We start from the raw sequence: 16,051 nt of genomic DNA, 5'->3' as shown, positions 1-16,051 counted from the left end.
GCTCAGAAACCAGCAAACATCTGAGCAGTCACTGCCAGTTACCCCTGATCCAGAGGGGCACCCCCTCGTGGGCAGCCGCACTCACCCAGCACCACTTCAGCCCCAGCATTCTTAGTATCTCCAGGGCCCTTGGGGTTAAATCCATTTCTCCACCTTGGTGGGCCCTGGGTCCCTTCTGAAATCTTTAAAACTGGATCTCTCCTGGCAAAAGAGCTCAGTCACCCCCTTGACACCTTTTCCTGCACCCCTTCACTACTCTCTGGTATAATCTTCCAAAGGGATCCTTTAAAAGGTAGGTGGAAAATCAGTCCGGAAAGATGGGCCCTTCAGAAGGCAGTGCTGTGGAGCTTTGCCAGGATGACTGACAGCAGAGGCCTTAAGAAAGCTGTGGGTAAGGAAGGGGCCCAACTTCTTGGTGGAGGGGATAACTTTCCAATTACCCACAGCCGTAGGGGAGTGCGGAAGAGGATGTATGCTGAGCCTTTTGCGGGGAGGGAGGAGCATGGGAGTCGGCCCCTGTACAGTGGGGGCACCAGGCGGGCAAGTAAGGGTGCTGCAGAGGCTTCTCCGAGGGCCCTTCCCTCAGCCTCGGGCAGGGGGTTGAACTCAGTACACACCAGGAACAGCTTTGGTGCTTTAAAAACATGCGGACGTTAGTTTCTGTATCCTCCTAAATCAGAATCTGGACAAGAGGTCACAGGCCCTAGTTCTCCACATGAACCCAGACAGAGACCCAGTGACCTCTGGGCCTGTCACCCTACCCTACCAAGCCCCTGAACAGCATTTAGCAGAGCTAGACTTGGAACCAGAGCCAAGGTGAGGCAGAGACCGCTGGGGTGGGGCTCTGGCGCAGGACCACCTCGGGGCTGCGCCTGCCAGGTGCAAAGGCCTGCTCTGGCCGCCGGTGGGACGCCAGGCCGCGGTACGGAGCGGGGTGGCTTTTGTGCTGGTGTCCTGCTGCTGCAGGCGCCGTCATGGAAAGACAAGACACCTGGGGCTGAAATTCTCATAATTTTAATGGTCGATAGCTTCTGGTTGGCTCTGGATGGTACAGTTAAACAACATACTTAAAGACCCCCCACCCCAAGCACATTCGCACCCCCTCGGCTTCCATCAACATTCCACTGCCCAGACTTCCACAGTCTCAGACTCCCCATGGGTTATGGAAATCCACATCTTAGTATGACGAGTTGGAAAAACCCTCAGTACATTTGTGATGTGTGTTATTTTTTAAAAATAACTATTAAACCAAACACCTTTCCGGGCTCCATTGTCTCATGGAGCAAAAGAAATGTGACTGTGCAGTCTGAATGCTCTTGTCTCCCGTGGGCTGGGCTGCTGGCTCCGCCCCCGCTCCGACTGCAGTCATACGGCACAGAGCTCGTAGATCTTCTTTACACAGTACACCAGCGCGGCCAGCGCCACCGTGTTGTGCAGTCTCTTCCTGTGCAAGTCGTCCTTTCGGACCAGCACCACGGGGGTGGAGGAGGTGAGTGTGTGCAGGGGCAGGCGGGACAGTTTATAGGCGTCGTACTCCACTTGGTACTTGCAGCAAGGGTCGAACTGCCAGGAGATTCCATAGAGGGTGCAGCAGGCCAGGCTCAGCACACCAGCGGGCAGGGAGATGTAGTGGGAGTAATCTAAGGGCAGCGCCAACGGGGTGAAGAGACACGCGGTGCCCGCCAGCACAGTGGTCTTGTGCAGACAGTTGCCCACGGTGATCCAGCGGGCAGTCTCATCACCGATGCGGGTGGGCTCGATCACAATGTACTTGTACTGGGCTTCCAGGGCCTGCTCCAGCTCGTACTCAAACTGGTCTTGCGCGTTCTCTCCATTGTAGATCTCGTGCACGATGTAACAGTCCGTGGCCGACAAGCTCACCCTTAGGAAGGAGGGGCGGGAAAAGGGCAAGAGTTAGGCTAGCGGCACTGACTCCATGTCTGCTGAGGCACTGAGGGGAGGGCTGCTGACGGGGAGTCCGGGCCTCGTGCTCCACAGAGAGCCTGTGCTCTCACTGATAAAATAAATTATCTCATCGATGTTTTCACTTCTGTCTCCCTTAAAGCCCACTATTCAAGATAATCAGTAAAGAACTTTTTCTGAAATAAAATAATGAAATATAAAAAGATGCAGAAGGGCTACCCTGACCTCTAAGAAGCTGACGACCTACAATACGCACTGGGCCTGGCGGGTGGTCTACTGCAGTGGACTGACAGGCCTGAGGTAGCAGAGGAGCTCCAAGGAAACAAGAAGGATTTCAGCCCCAAACCGCACAAACACAACCCAAACAGAAACCTAAGGTCAGCAGGATGAAATCTGCTCTTGGTTCACTGGGGCAATTGCAGGGCTCTTTGATGGAAACCAACAGATCCCTGAGGCAGGTAACACCAAACACCCTGCCCCTTGCCTGGTTCAGAAGCAGTCACCCTTGGCTAGCAGAACTCAAGGTAAACAGGGTCGCTTTCGCCTTGGGTGACTGAGAACCAAACTTCTCTGACTCTCAGGGAAGGGCACTGCACAAAGCCCCCAAGGCCCTCCCCAGGCCAGCAACCCTTTGAGTTAACTGGAAAAAGACATCTCAAGAGCAGTAATGATTCTGACGCTTAATGGATGTAAGGATCCCATGTGGCCCCCGCCCATTCTGACCCTGTAGTCCAGGACTGCATTTATTGTCAGTAAAGGCTTCTCTCACTCACATAAAAAACACTGTTCACAAAGACCCAATTCAAGTGGATGAGTTGATCTGACTTTCCCCCAGGAATAGGGATGGGTGATAGGACCCTCAAATGGAGCCTTCTGGAAGGCTAGGCTCCACATCAAGGCCAAATAGCAGAAGTGACCACAGGCCAAGGGGCATTTTAGGCAGTTTCAGGATTTCTCAGTCTGAGGAGTCTCTAATGCAAACTTTCCATTCAGAGCAGAATCTTCCCACACCCCTGACGGGCCAACCCCCTACAGACCTGTACACAACTAATCATTTTCATCTGGCTGGTTCCAGCCTGTCCAGATCTGTCTGAATCTCCACACTGCTATCCAGCATATATACTGTTTCTCTCAGTTTTGTGTTACCCGTTCTTCTCTGAGGACACTGCTAGACACGGCTATTGAGGACGGATCAAGCTGCTTAACCCATATTATTACCAGGCTGTGCACAGCCATCATGTCACATGCCTCAGTGGAAAGCAGCCCCTTTCCTTCAGCAACCCCTGACCCCTAGGTTGGTGAATCTGTCACAAAGCAGATGAGCCCAGGGCCCCTCATCTGGCTCCTGGTGGTTACTGATCTCTCCACTCAAGTCCATAACTCCCCACCTGGGGCTCTGGATCCATGTGTTGGCCACATCAAGGGAGCACAGCCCACCCACTGCTCTGACCGTCCAAAAGAAGCACAGCCCTAAATGCTCACAGACGCCAGCCCCAGCGGTTCAGAGGTTCCAGCATGTGCAGACCACATGCCATTCAGAGCCAAGTCACAGGGAAGCTGGGCCCAGAGCTTCCTGGTCATTGAGCATGCACATTAGGGCCCAGTGAAGACTTTTAAAACCAGGTCACCCCCTAGAACCTGCGTTCAGCATTAAGGTGGTCCCGGCACTGGGTTGTTAGGGGCAAACATTAAGGAAAAAGGACGGGGATCAGAGCAGGCTATACAGACACACCACTTACTACTCCCAGGCGATTCAGCACGGTAAAAGCTACTTTCAGCAAACAAGCAGATCTAAGAGCAGGATTTCCCTCGAGTCGAATGAGTGACTGACTAATGCTGTCCTGTGGTCACATTAGAATAAGTCGTTGGCAATGGGATGGCAGTGCCATCAAGTGCCGTGGGCGAAGCATCTCTGGGAGGGGCTTCCACTCACAGGTGGAGCCACTTTAACAGAAAACTTGGCTGGGACTCAGGCAGAGGGAACTCTTTATCCTGAAAAGGTAACTATGATTCAACTAAGCTCAGGGAAGTCTCCTAATTAAATCACAAACCCTAATTAAACTGTGTGCACTGGGGACAAGCCGTTCCCTGGGGTTGGACATAACACCTCCTAAACATGGGGCTAGTCCCCAAGTGGTCAGAGCTGACTTTCCAGGGCGAGAGCCCACCGAAGCCTATGAAACAGGAAGAGTCAGGTTTTCCCTTTGGAGGCCTTGGGGGAGTTTTTCCATTTCGTTTTAATTCAGAGAGACAAAATGGAGATCGTTTCAATTATTATCCCAGGCAGGATTCGGCGCTTCAGAGCCCCAAGGCAGCAAAGAAGCAAACCTAAGAGGAAGTCCCATGGGACACGAAAGTGTGCAGGGACCAGAGCAGCGGGGCTCCCAGGCAGGAGCATCCTGGCCCAGAGATTTCCTTTGTGTTCTCAAGTTCATCAGCCAAGAGAGGAAGAGGGGAGAGACAAGAACAAGGGAAAGGGAGGGGTCAAGTTATTCATGATCTGTGAACTGAAGAGAGGGCACTTCCAAGTCAGTCCTGTGTGCTACTAACTCACTGCTGGCGAGCCTTCTGGCCACAAAGTCCCCTGGAACAGTCAAAGCAAAATGGAGGTATCAAGGCTGGGATTACAGAATGTTCTTGCCAGGCCCCAATTCCCCTCGGTCATGCAGGGCCCTTCTCTGCCCAGTGGACTGTAGCCGTCCTAAGTTATGAGAGAACACTGTTAGGCTCAGTGAGAAAACGCCAGTTGGAACCGTAGTGCCTGGCACAGACTACTCCATCTTAGAAACACATCAGTGGGGCAGCTGCCCAGTCACCCCACCCCCTGCTAACTGGTTCCTGCCTCTGCGAGCCCCACTGCCATGCCCCTGCACCCAGGCCCACCTTTCCCAGCCCACCCCGGGAGCAGAGGAGACCAAGACATCACTGGGCCCTCTGGCTCCTCAGGTGGGCATGGTCAGCAAGGCCGCCTCCTCTGTCTGCTAACAGATCAGTGCCGTGTCCACGGCTCCCACACAGCCTGGGAAGGCTGAGCGGCCCGCACCCCACGCCAGCCCCAGCAGCACAGGAGCCACACTGGGCCGGCACAGACAGTTGGTCACCCTGTGCTTCAGCCGCGGCAGTCGCGAGCACCGCAGCTCGGAAGAGCATGTGCAGGAACAGGGGCAGGTGCCTAGCCCTGCTGCCCGGAGCCCCGCTACCCACTATCGAAAACCAGCTCACAGTATGACAAGAGCATAGCCACACCAGGGTAACTTCCAGGCACCTCAAATAAGGCGGGCTTGGCAGCCAGCCCAGCCGGCGGTGCTGCACATGCCGCCCTGAGACCCTTCGACTCCGTATGTAGAGCCAAAGCCATTATCCCCCAATCACGAAAGGAATTCTTCGTTTCCTACGCAAAAAGATGAAATCTGACAAGGAAACAGTAAGGTGTAAAAGAAACATGGACGCACAAACAGGAGGCCCCCCACCAAGCAACCAGCACCCACTCCTTCCACCCAGGCCGTGGCAGCTGGGACACTGTTTGCCCCTGCAAATGGGGGTTTTAAAGGTTGCCCAAACCACCAGATCGGTTCAGCATGGCCAACAAGAACTGGCACTTCAGAAACCAGGAGGGCCCTGCAGAGAGCTACCCCAGCGCCCACCCCATACTGCTGACTTGTTTCCGGGTTGGATGTAACTCAACTAAGGAAAGAACCCAATCAGAAGGCTGCCTCGAACCACTTCAGAGCGTCACCAGCCAACCCCAACATGAACCCAGTACACAGGAGCAGGTTTTTTTAAAAAGCTAATTGGGATCTTTTGATCCCAGAGCTTCCCAAGGGACTACATTTTACAATAGTTTTTCACTGCAGTTGTGAAATGACCAGTAAGAGAGCATAATGAAAACAGTGTTTTAAAACGACAGCCCTGGCTGGTGTGGCTCAGTGGATTGAGTGCTGGCCTGCAAACCAAAGGGTCACCAGTTCAATTCCAGGTCAGGCCGCATGCCTGGGTTGCAGGCCAGGTCTGCAACCACGCAATGATGTTTCTCTCCTTTTCTCTATCTCTAAAAGTAAATAAAATCTTTAAAAATAAAAAAATGAAAATAAAAAGAGAGCCCTGGCCGGGTAACTCGGGTGGGACATTGTCCTGAACACCACGGTCCCTCCCAGGTCAGGGCACATACAGGAATCAACCAATGAATGTATGGATAGGTGCAACAACAAATCAATCTCTCTCTAAAATCAATAAATAAAAAACTGAAAGAAAACACTAATAACAGAAAGCTTCTAAGAACTAGTTAAGCGCCAAGTACATAACAGGGTTTATGGTATGCTACCTTTACTGTGTTTTTTAAAAGGTTCACCTTTCCTTCTATATGCACAGAGTACTTCTCATTGGGGAGGGGAATGAAGCGGCTCCAGAGACCGAATGACCTGACCCTTTAGTACTCACAGAGCTGGGTCCTCCCAAACCTTGTCCGCCAGCGCTGGCATCACTCTGCACGCTGAGCCCTTAACGAGCCTGTGGAGCAGAGCATCCACCTACGTGAGCTCGAGTGGCTGCGGCAGACACTGCACGTGTGACTGGGGCTCCTGAACTCGCCTCCTCTTCCACCTTCAACCAGTCGGCCTGAGCCCCAACCCTCCCCTCCTCCGCTGAACCCGCTCTGGCAGTACTTGGGAAGTACTCTCCAAAGCAACCCCCTGGAAACGCTGGCTTCCCGTGGGCTCTGGGCACCTCTGGGCCCCCCGAACCATCGCATAGCCGATCTCAAAGGAACCTGGGATCACAGAAGTAGTCACAAACGTGGGATCCCAAACTCTGGAGAAACCTCTCCAGGTCAGAGCAGCACTGCTTGGTGAAAGCAAGAGCTCACTGACAGATAAAAAACTGGGAACGAAAATGGAGTTACAGCTGCGCACTTCATTGCTGAATCCCTCACTTGGGCTCGCGCGGGACACGTGCGTCTGAATGTTTAGCACACACAATTCACAGGCACACAGCTAAAGGGGGTGCTACGCAGGAACGCTGTCATGTATGGGAACTGTGAAGAAGAGCAAGGAAATGACAGTTCAGGAGTGAGGTAGCCTCTGCCTGGGGGAGGGACACGTGGGCCAGGATAATGCTTGTTTTCTATTTCTTAGGCTGGGTGGTGAGCACACAGGTTTAATTTTTTTTAATTATGGTAAAATACACATAACAAAACTTACTGTCTTAACCATTTTTAAATGTACAGTCCAGTAGTGTTAAGTGCATTCATATTGTTGTACCAGAACTTTTTCATCTTGCAAAACTAAAACTGTCCCCATTGAACTCCCACTCCATGCACCCAATCATTCTATTGATACTTTGTCTTTATAAATATGGCTCTTCTAGGCACCTCATGTAAATGGACTCAAACAGTATTTGCCCTTTTGTGACGGCTTATTTCACTTGGCACAATGTTTTCAACGTTCATCTGTTGTACAGTGTGTGTAAGAATTGCCTTCCTTTTCAAGGGTTAATAATACTCCAATGTATGTATAAATCACCTTTTGGTTATCCATTCAACTTTCGATGGACACTTCTATTTCCACCTTCTAGCTACTGTGAATAATTCTATGAACATGGATGTAAAAATGTGTTTGTCTCTCCTTTCAATTCCTTTGGATAGATACCTGGAGATGGAATTGTTGCATCATATGGTAATTATAGTTTTCATTTTTTGAGGACCCGCAATACTGTTTTCCAGAGTGGCTGCCCCGTTTTACATTCCCACTAGCAGTGCCGCAGGGTTCACTTTCTCAGTTTTTAGCCAGACTGGTGTGTGAGGTAGTATCTCATTGTGAATTTGATTTGTATTAGTTTAAATAACGGCCGTAAGGGGGTCACAAACATGGCTGAAGTTTATGACTTGTCAGAAATATACTTCTGAGGTGTTTAACATAATTTTTAATAACCCAAGACAAACTATGGGGTGGATGGAGTATCAAAGGTTATTCACAAAAACGGTCAATAATGGTTTTCTCTGGCTAGTGGCCTAGCAGGTGACTTTTTAAATTTATTGTTCTTTATACTTACAATTTTGTATTTAAAAAATATATACATGTGCTTTTTTAATAATGGGAACATTAATATAAACCTTTTCTGGAAAAATTAATGTTGTTCAACAGCTCTGCATTCCTTGGGGTGAAGAAACCTGACAGCCATACGCCCCCCCCCCCCCCAAACCAAGGGGAGCAGGAGGCAGCCCATGTTCCCTGCAGCAGCTTCTGGGTGCTGCCAAGAAGCCGGCATATGCAAGGAGCAAGCCTGAGCACGGGCCCCTGGTTCAGGGGTCCTGCTGGTCTCAGCCCCCGCAGTCCTGCCACGGGGGATGAGAAGGAGACTTCCACGTCCCTGTTTCACTCAAGCAAGCACTGACCAAGATGCCCTGCAAGGCACTGTCCTGTTCTGGTCATGCTGGATCCAGGACCAAACAGGACCAGAGTGGAAGCCCTCGCTTAGGCCCATTTCCTGGAGTGGCCCTGGGCTCCCAGGCAGGGCCGAGATGTGAGCTTCTGTCTGAAATACAAGAGGATGTTGACTCCAAGCTCCTGGGAAGCAGAGTGCGTGTCTTCATCCCAGTAGCCCCAGCACTGGGTCTGACTGAGTGTGACAGGCAACAGCGGAAGGGTGTTTGAAATGAGTGACAGAAGAAAAACTATTAAGAGTAATTAAGAGAACGGGTGGCTCAAAATTAAACTAGGTCCACATGTCATGTTGCTTCCCACCTAATAAGCATGTGGTCATCTGATCACCCATCATATGTGACGTACTGACCTCTGCCTCCCAGGCCTAGGAAAACCCATTTTTGGCTCATCAAAACCTGCCTTCTCCAGAACCAAATGCTATGGTGCAGACATAAAGGCACAGGCATGCAGCCCCAAATATTGAGGACAATTCCAAATAGGTCAAGGAACTTCCTTCCACAGGGCACTTGACATTTTCATCTGCCACATGCAAGAGAACACTTTCCTCCTCTGTGCTCTGGTAACTGAGCAGCTCTCTGCTTTAGGAACAAGAACACAGTGCACCAAGTGTGGGAATCAAGAGGCCTGGATTCAAGTTCCCTCTCGCTCGCTGGCTTCGAGAACGAGAGCAAACCCCTTGCTACTCTGAGTCAGCTTTCCTGGGGTCAAATGGGGCAAAGGCCTTGCTCTCCCAGAGTGCTTCAGCAAAGATGGGCTGGGGGCTGGGTGTGCAACTCGAACTGACAGCTGCAAAGCAGCACCCAGCTGTTTAAATTAAGTAAAATTAAGACATTCAGTTCCTCAGGCACATGAGCCACATTTCAAATGTTTGAAAGTCACAAGTAGCTAATGGCTACCCTAATGAACAGCCCCAGGCTAAAGAACTGTCATGACCACTAAGTGATCATTAGCTTTCCCAGGAACTCTGTGGCCCATGAAGTTGCTGCTGATGCCAGGATGGAACACAGTGGCAGCTGGAAGGTTCCTGAGTGTGCTCACTCTGTGGAGTACTTTCCACCCTCCCACTCCCCTCGCTCACTGAGATGCATACACACACACACCAGCTTGGGACAGAACACACACACACACACACACACACACACACACGGGCTTGGGGCAGAACACACACACACACACGGGCTTGGGGCAGAGCTTGGGGCAGAACACACACACACACGGGCTTGGGGCAGAACACACACACACACACGGGCTTGGGGCAGAACACACACACACACACACGGGCTTGGGGCAGAACACACACACACACACACACGGGCTTGGGGCAGAACACATACACACACACACGGGCTTGGGGCAGAACACACACACACACACACACACGGGCTTGGGGCAGAGCACACACACACGGGCTTGGGGCAGAGCACACACACACACGGGCTTGGGGCAGAACACACACACACACGGGCTTGGGGCAGAACACACACACACACACGGGCTTGGGGCAGCACGCGCACACACACAGGCTTGGGGCAGAACACACCCACACACACGGGCTTGGGGCAGCGCGCACACACACACACACACACGGGCTTGGGGCAGCATGCGCACACACACACACACACGGGCTAGGGGCAGCACGCGCACACACACACACACGGGCTTGAGGCAGAAAAGCTGAACTCAGGCTTGGCCTCAGCCTCCTTCTCACCTCCTTGGACATAAGATCATTCCTCTGCTTCAGAAAGTTGGGCCTGAACTGGAATGCAGCCTAAAAGACTAAACCACAGAGGCACAAGTTACTGCAGATGGAGTCCAGGTTGCTCAAGTGAATCAAGGAAAACAAATTTATGCCTAAGAGGATGAACCTACAATATCCAACTTCTGGGATCACATGGTATGGCCAGCTGTGCATATGTCTACCTTCTGGCAGCCAGCTGGGCAGGACCCAACCACTCAGGGCTGCACATGCATGAACAGATCTGCGTGCAGATGCTGAGCCTGTGTAGCTCAGCAAGACCAGGAGGAAACAAGCACTTCTACCACACACTAGAGCTTTAATGGGGCTCTTTCACAAGATATCAACTACCACAAACCCTTAAGGTTCTTTGGCTCTAAAAATGAAAGAATGGGATCAGAATGACGGGAATGTGTGCCACCTGCCCACATGGCTCAGGGACCTTCCGTTCAGCTGCACTGGAAACTAAAGCCTCCACCAGACATCTAGAACCACATCTGTCTGAGTCACAGTTTAAAGCAAAGCTGTCAAAGGATTTAGTACCGAGGAACCAAGTGTGCTACAGAATGATGCACAAGTAGCCCCCAGAACTGGCTGCCTCAAAGTGCTGTACCAGACGGCTGCACCAGCCAGGGGAGAGTCATGCTGCAGAGGGATTTCGGCCTGAACCCCGAGCATTTAGGCCGGCACGCGCAGCCTTCGGAACACCTCAGGCCTTTAAAGAGAGCGGCTGCCTCCGATCACAGTCAGGGCCAGATGGAGTGCACCTTCCCACGTGACAAAGACAGGTGCTGAGAGCAGTCACGGCGAGCTCAGGGCGCCCAGGGGGCCTGAGAATGAGACAAGCAGCCCAAGGGAAAAAGGCGGGGTCGTCTGTGAGCTGATCCGGGTTGGCACCCAAGTGGCAGAACACACAGATACCTGCACTGTGCCTTCCTAGACGGGCCAGTGTGTCTCAAAGACGTCGACAGGCCAAGTGGCAATCTGTTTCATGTGCTCGCTGCCAGTGTGCTGAATTTGGACAAGAATTCGGGTTACAGCTCAGAGTCTGATGTTCTTCATTACAAACACTGTTGAGTTCCTAGATTTAATGGAGTGAAGAGAAAAATCAACATGCAAGAAGCTTTCATTTTGGTATTTCCACCCCTCTCCTGTTTTAATCTAGACCAGCATTGTCCTGCCAATAGAACTTCTGCAGTGATGGATGTGTTCTCTATCTATGCAACCCAAGATGACAGTTGCAGCCGCACGTAGCTGCCACGCACCTGACATGTGGGCAGTGTGACTGAGAAGCTGAATCCTTCATTCTATTTTATTTTAATTAAATTTAATTGCCACATGTGACTATCGCCTACTAAATTAACACAGCTCTAGACTCAAGAACCAGGTAAAGCAAAACTCTACACACTGTGTATTGTAAACTCAACCACCTTTAACACACAGCTGATGGCAGTAATCCCTGTGGCCAATCTGGCTCCACAGCCTTTAAACACAAGGCCTGCTTTGCAGTCTGCAGCCTCTGGCAAATCTGGAAAGTTTGCCCAAAGCACTGCTCTGCTCAGGCCAGTGCCCCAAACGAGACAATGTTTTCTTCAGTTTCAGCGTAAAGCAGATTCCAACCAGGTTTGTGCAGCAACCCAGAAAAGTGGTCTTACAATGTGGAACTGAGATTTGAGTCAGCACAAATGTGACATGGAACAAAGTTATTTAAGAGAGCCACAAACAGCCAAATATCAGTCATAAGAGCCAATAATATGCTCGGGCCTCATAATCTACAGTGCTTGCCAATCAATTAATCCAGCCTGCCCCACCCAGTCTTCCCACCCACAGAGCAGGAATGGAGGTGTGCCCAGAAGTTAGCTAGTTGGCAGGGGTGGGGGCTGTGTGGGAGGATTATGTTTCTATCCCCCGCTCAGCAGGGCAGGCTCTTAGGGAAACCCGACTCCTCCAGCTAGGGCCTCACAGCAAAGGCAAATGGAGTCCCCATATGTAGCCCCCATGCCCCCACCCCCACCACAGCACATCACCTGGGAGACAGATGACGCAGACAAGTGGGGTAACCCCCTCAACAGCACATTATCTAGGAGGAGGAGAGATGCTGTCACCCAAGCCACAAAGCCAGGTGCCCAGTTCCCGGCTAACACACAACGTCCGCATGTGTGAGCAGAGCTTTCATCTGCAGACACCTAAGGAGACCAGGCAGGAAATCAAGCTGTCAGGTGAGGACTGATGAACTAGAAAGCACCTGACCTGACCAAAAGAAGTCACCACTACTCAACTTCAACTTCTCAAATAGAGAGAAGTGTGTGTGTGGGTGTGTGTATGAAACTTCAATGTATAGGCACTGGCAATAATTTAAATTCTCTTCAAAACGGAGGGTCCAAAGAAACCCCAAACTGATGGTCAATAATCAAGGACTGGATTCAGTCTATGGGCTCTTGATTTGCAAACTCAGTCTTGAACCAGGGAGAAAACACTCCCAATATCTAATTTTTTTAGACCAGTAAAAGCTTAACAGCCCCTATATGATATCTGGGGCAGCCCGATATGGCCCTTTCAGTTGTTTTTCTCCAGCAAGGAGAAATGCCTTCTCTCTGATACTCAAAGTTTTCTAAACAGGTTATTTCCTACTAAAGGATTAATGTTTGTATTAAAGATTTTGAAGCTGTTCCCTAGTTCTACAGACCATTGGGACTTTATTTCTACATTCTGATCTAAGAAATACAAGGTTGGGAGCTGGAAAAACAAAAGTATCTGCTTGCCATTCACTGCCTTCCCAAGGAACAGGAAATGCAGAACGAATAATGCTGAATAACTTTTGAGCTCAAGAATAAAATGCAAGCTAAAGGGGTCTGTCTAAAATTATAAATCAAGAATAATCTTCTAGGCTAGGAAAATCATCTATAGGCAACAGCAATGGAATCAGTCAAAGAAAAAGAATAATGCAGAATAAAGTAGTTGAGAGAAAGCAGAGAGGAGGAGAGAAAGAGAACTTTTCCGTTTAACAATCATCACCAAAAAGACAAAAATAGCAAACATGAAAACTTCTCTTTCTCGCTGACCTCTTCTATACCAATAACGCCCTAAGAGAATCGACAGGACAGGTTACCCAGGTGACTCCACCAACGCACATCCTTTCCCAAACTTCTGGCGGCTTCTACTCGCTGAAACTGCTTTCCAGAAGCAAACACTGGAAGTTCAACACGAACATTACTCCCATCTCATCTTCTAAAAATCAGTTCTCCAAATCGAGATCCACCTTGGAAGAAACAGGCTCCCAGCTCCCTCCCTACACACCATTCATTAGCAAAGGTCACTTCAAAGGACTTCCAAGGCAGGGGCGCTTGCAGAAAACCGTCCAGAAGTAGTAAAGGAGCCCCTCTCGAGGAAGTGGCCGGCTCTCGACCCGAAAGACACGCCAGGGAGGGTTAAGGCGCTCCCCGGCAAGAACGCAGAATGAATTCCCCTTCCCGCAGCTGACCCGCTTTGGGAAAGCTTCCCCTCCTTCTCCCTCCCGAGAGCCATTCGTCGCCACGTCAGGGGCCGCGGCCGAGACGGCCCAAGTGGGGCCAGGCGGGACGGGAGTCTAGGACGCCGTTCGGCCCGCGGGCAGCTAGGCAGGTCCCTTGGGCCTGCGCGGGCCGGTCCCGCCTCGGCTCAGACTCTAACCCTCCGCGGAGGCCGCTTCGACCTGGCTCGGGCGGGCGCCGATTCCCACCCGGATTCCGGGTCGGCTAGGACTGGAACCCCGCGTGCCCGGCGGAGGAACAGAGGGAGGGTGGGCGAGAAGGGGCAGCGCGAGAACTAAGGCAAGCAAAGCGCTGCAGCCGCAGGAGGCCTCACCGGGTCACCGGCTCCTGAGCCACATGCCCGGGGGCGAGCAACAAGCCTCCGATCTCACCTCTCTCGGGCACTGCCACCACTATTGCCCGGGCCAAGACGCCTCCTTCCCCACGCGGCCATCTTGGAGACACTCGGCTCGCAGATGTCTCGCGCCCAGGCGGCCTCGGGATAGCGGGTTGGCGGCAGGGAAATGTAGTCCGCTCTGCGGCTCCGGACAGCTCTGGAGACAGACCCTGAGACACCTCTGGACTACAATGCCCACGATGCACCGCGCCCGGGTAGCCCGCCTCTCCGAGGTCCCCTGGAAAGTGTAGTCCTAGTCCCCGCCGGTGTAAAAGGGGCCGTCCTAGGGAGAGTCCTCCTCATGCACCTTTTTAGAAAGTCAAGTACCCCAAAGTTCCCAGCTGGGGCGTCAGGCGCCCACCGCTTTTACGTGCTGGGGTTTCGAGAGCGAGGAGCTAAAGGAAAGTGGAAGGGACGGTACCTACAACTCCCAGAGCGCCGCGCGAGGCATCCCGGCGTGGCCCGCTGCCACCGAGGGGCGCCGCGCTTTCTGGGCCGCCACCCGCCACCGCCTGGCTGGGTCCGCGGCGGCCGCGTCGAGCTCGGCTCCTCGGCCTCGCCTTAGGCGAAGACTGCTCGACCTGCCCTTCACAGCCGCCTCTGACCATGAAGGTCACCGAGGGGCGGGAGACGCCCCCGGGCCCTCTGGGGGGCGGCCGCTGCTCCCGTCCCATTCCCCAACTTACCTTTGCTCCAGGAATTCTTGAGAGGTGAGACACGGCGTCCCGGCTTCACGGAGGTTCCTGCTTGCAGGCTGTTGGAAGAGAGTCTGAAAGCAAAGGAAGAGCAACTTGCGGTCGGCGCTGAGGAAAATAGGTTCCCACCGCAGAGAAAGGCCCGTTGGAGGTAGGGCCGCGAGGCCCCTTCAGTGCCCGCCCCGCACCCCACTCGCGCCGGCCGCACTGCCGTGGGCATAGTCTTTGACGGCCCGTGCTGGATGAGTCATCCCACCTGATGGAGCCCTGCCCAGGACCGGGCACTTTGCTACCTGGACTCCCGTAGCGTCAGAGCCAGGGAGGACTAAAACCCAGTGAGTCCCAGATTCCTGGCGACCTGTGGGCTGATTTGGGGGTGGGGAGGCCTCTGCAGACTTTAAACTTCTGGTCCCTCTCCTCCTTTCCATAGGCAGTATTGCTAGACATTAATTGGGGTCCTAAATATCTGAGCAACTCCTGCCTAATCCCGCTCCAGATTCGGGGACAGGAGCAGCACAGCGCCTGCTCTCAGCACCGAGTCTGCAGGGACTCGGCAACCCCGGCAGGAGGGCTGCCAGCTGTAGCTGCAGCTGAGGGTTTTCTGCTGGTAGCACCGTAGTTACATACCAACGAAGGGAGGGAGCAGCCGCGGCAGGGCAGCTCAGTTGGTTAAAGCGACACCCAGATGTGCCAAGATGGCAGGAACAGTCCCCGGTCAGGGCACGTAACGAGAATCAACCAAGAAGTGCAAGTCTGGGTGGGACCGCGAATCAGTGTCTCTGTCTCTCAAGTCCTTTCCTCTCTCTAAAATTATTTTTTTTTTAAATATTTTAAAAAGATGAAGTGAGCAAAAGGAATCAGACATTAAGAAGCCTAACCACCCAGGAGCTGAATTGGATAATACGCCTGCTTTGTTAGGGAGTTGTAGCATTCGTGGGCAACCCAGGGGCTTGCAGCACTGCCCCGCCAAGGGGGATACCACCCCTACCATGGAGGAAGGAAGTGTTGCCAGTGGGAATTGGGCTCTTCCACAAGATCACAAGAAAAGCATTTCACGGACCCGCACATGAAAGTCTGTGGTGTGGCAAGGTTTATTTGGGTAGAGATCTGCCCCCGAGTTCCCAGTGTCCCATCTCCCTTTGTCCCACGTGGAAAAAGTCCAACCATGTCCCCAGCAAGGCCAAAACAAAGGCCAGTGTCCAGAGTTTCCGTTTTCACAGTAAAGCTTAGTCCTTTGGCGCCTCCGTGGTCTGCTGCGAGAGCCACATGGCTGTGTGTGTTCCTGGGAGAGAAAGAAAATGCATAAGCGAACAGGGTGAGGGTGGGCCATCGAGAGAGAGAACGAGAGCTCCTTT

At 52.3% G+C, this 16,051-nt stretch overlaps 1 protein-coding gene across 2 annotated transcripts; it reads right to left on the bottom strand.

The window, feature by feature from the left end:
* Window positions 1-1,365: 1,365 nt before the first annotated feature.
* On the bottom strand, window positions 1,366-14,760 carry TMEM11 (transmembrane protein 11). 2 transcript variants are annotated; one of them, XM_090257929.1, is made up of 3 exons: window positions 14,688-14,760; window positions 13,997-14,158; window positions 1,366-1,882 (listed from the first exon to the last, which is right to left on the bottom strand). In XM_090257929.1, exons 2-3 carry the CDS (start codon window positions 14,056-14,058, stop codon window positions 1,366-1,368), a joined length of 579 nt encoding a protein of 192 aa, XP_090114055.1. In that variant the 5' UTR covers window positions 14,059-14,158; window positions 14,688-14,760. The 2 variants fall into 2 exon arrangements, 1 of the variants encoding a protein (XP_090114055.1); XR_016507269.1 differs by lacking the exon at window positions 14,688-14,760 and adding an exon at window positions 11,017-11,176 and having other exon boundaries at window positions 1,818-1,882; window positions 13,997-14,061.
* Window positions 14,761-16,051: the final 1,291 nt, after the last annotated feature.

Source organism: Furipterus horrens, unplaced genomic scaffold, assembly GCF_987537825.1.
Source record: "Furipterus horrens unplaced genomic scaffold, mFurHor1.1.pri manual_scaffold_11, whole genome shotgun sequence".
Classification (NCBI taxonomy): Eukaryota; Metazoa; Chordata; class Mammalia; order Chiroptera; family Furipteridae; genus Furipterus; species Furipterus horrens.
This window is presented reverse-complemented; position numbering and strand designations above follow the sequence as displayed.

Bases quoted from the DNA above. Each gene is read 5' to 3' on its own strand.
- TMEM11 (XM_090257929.1), bottom strand. From the start codon at position 14,058: ATGGCCGCGTGGGGAAGGAGGCGTCTTGGCCCGGGCAATAGTGGTGGC. The intron at 1,883-13,996 runs GTGAGATCGGAG...CTCCTTCCTAAG, and splicing joins GGTGGCAGTGCCCGAGAGAG to GGTGAGCTTGTCGGCCACGG.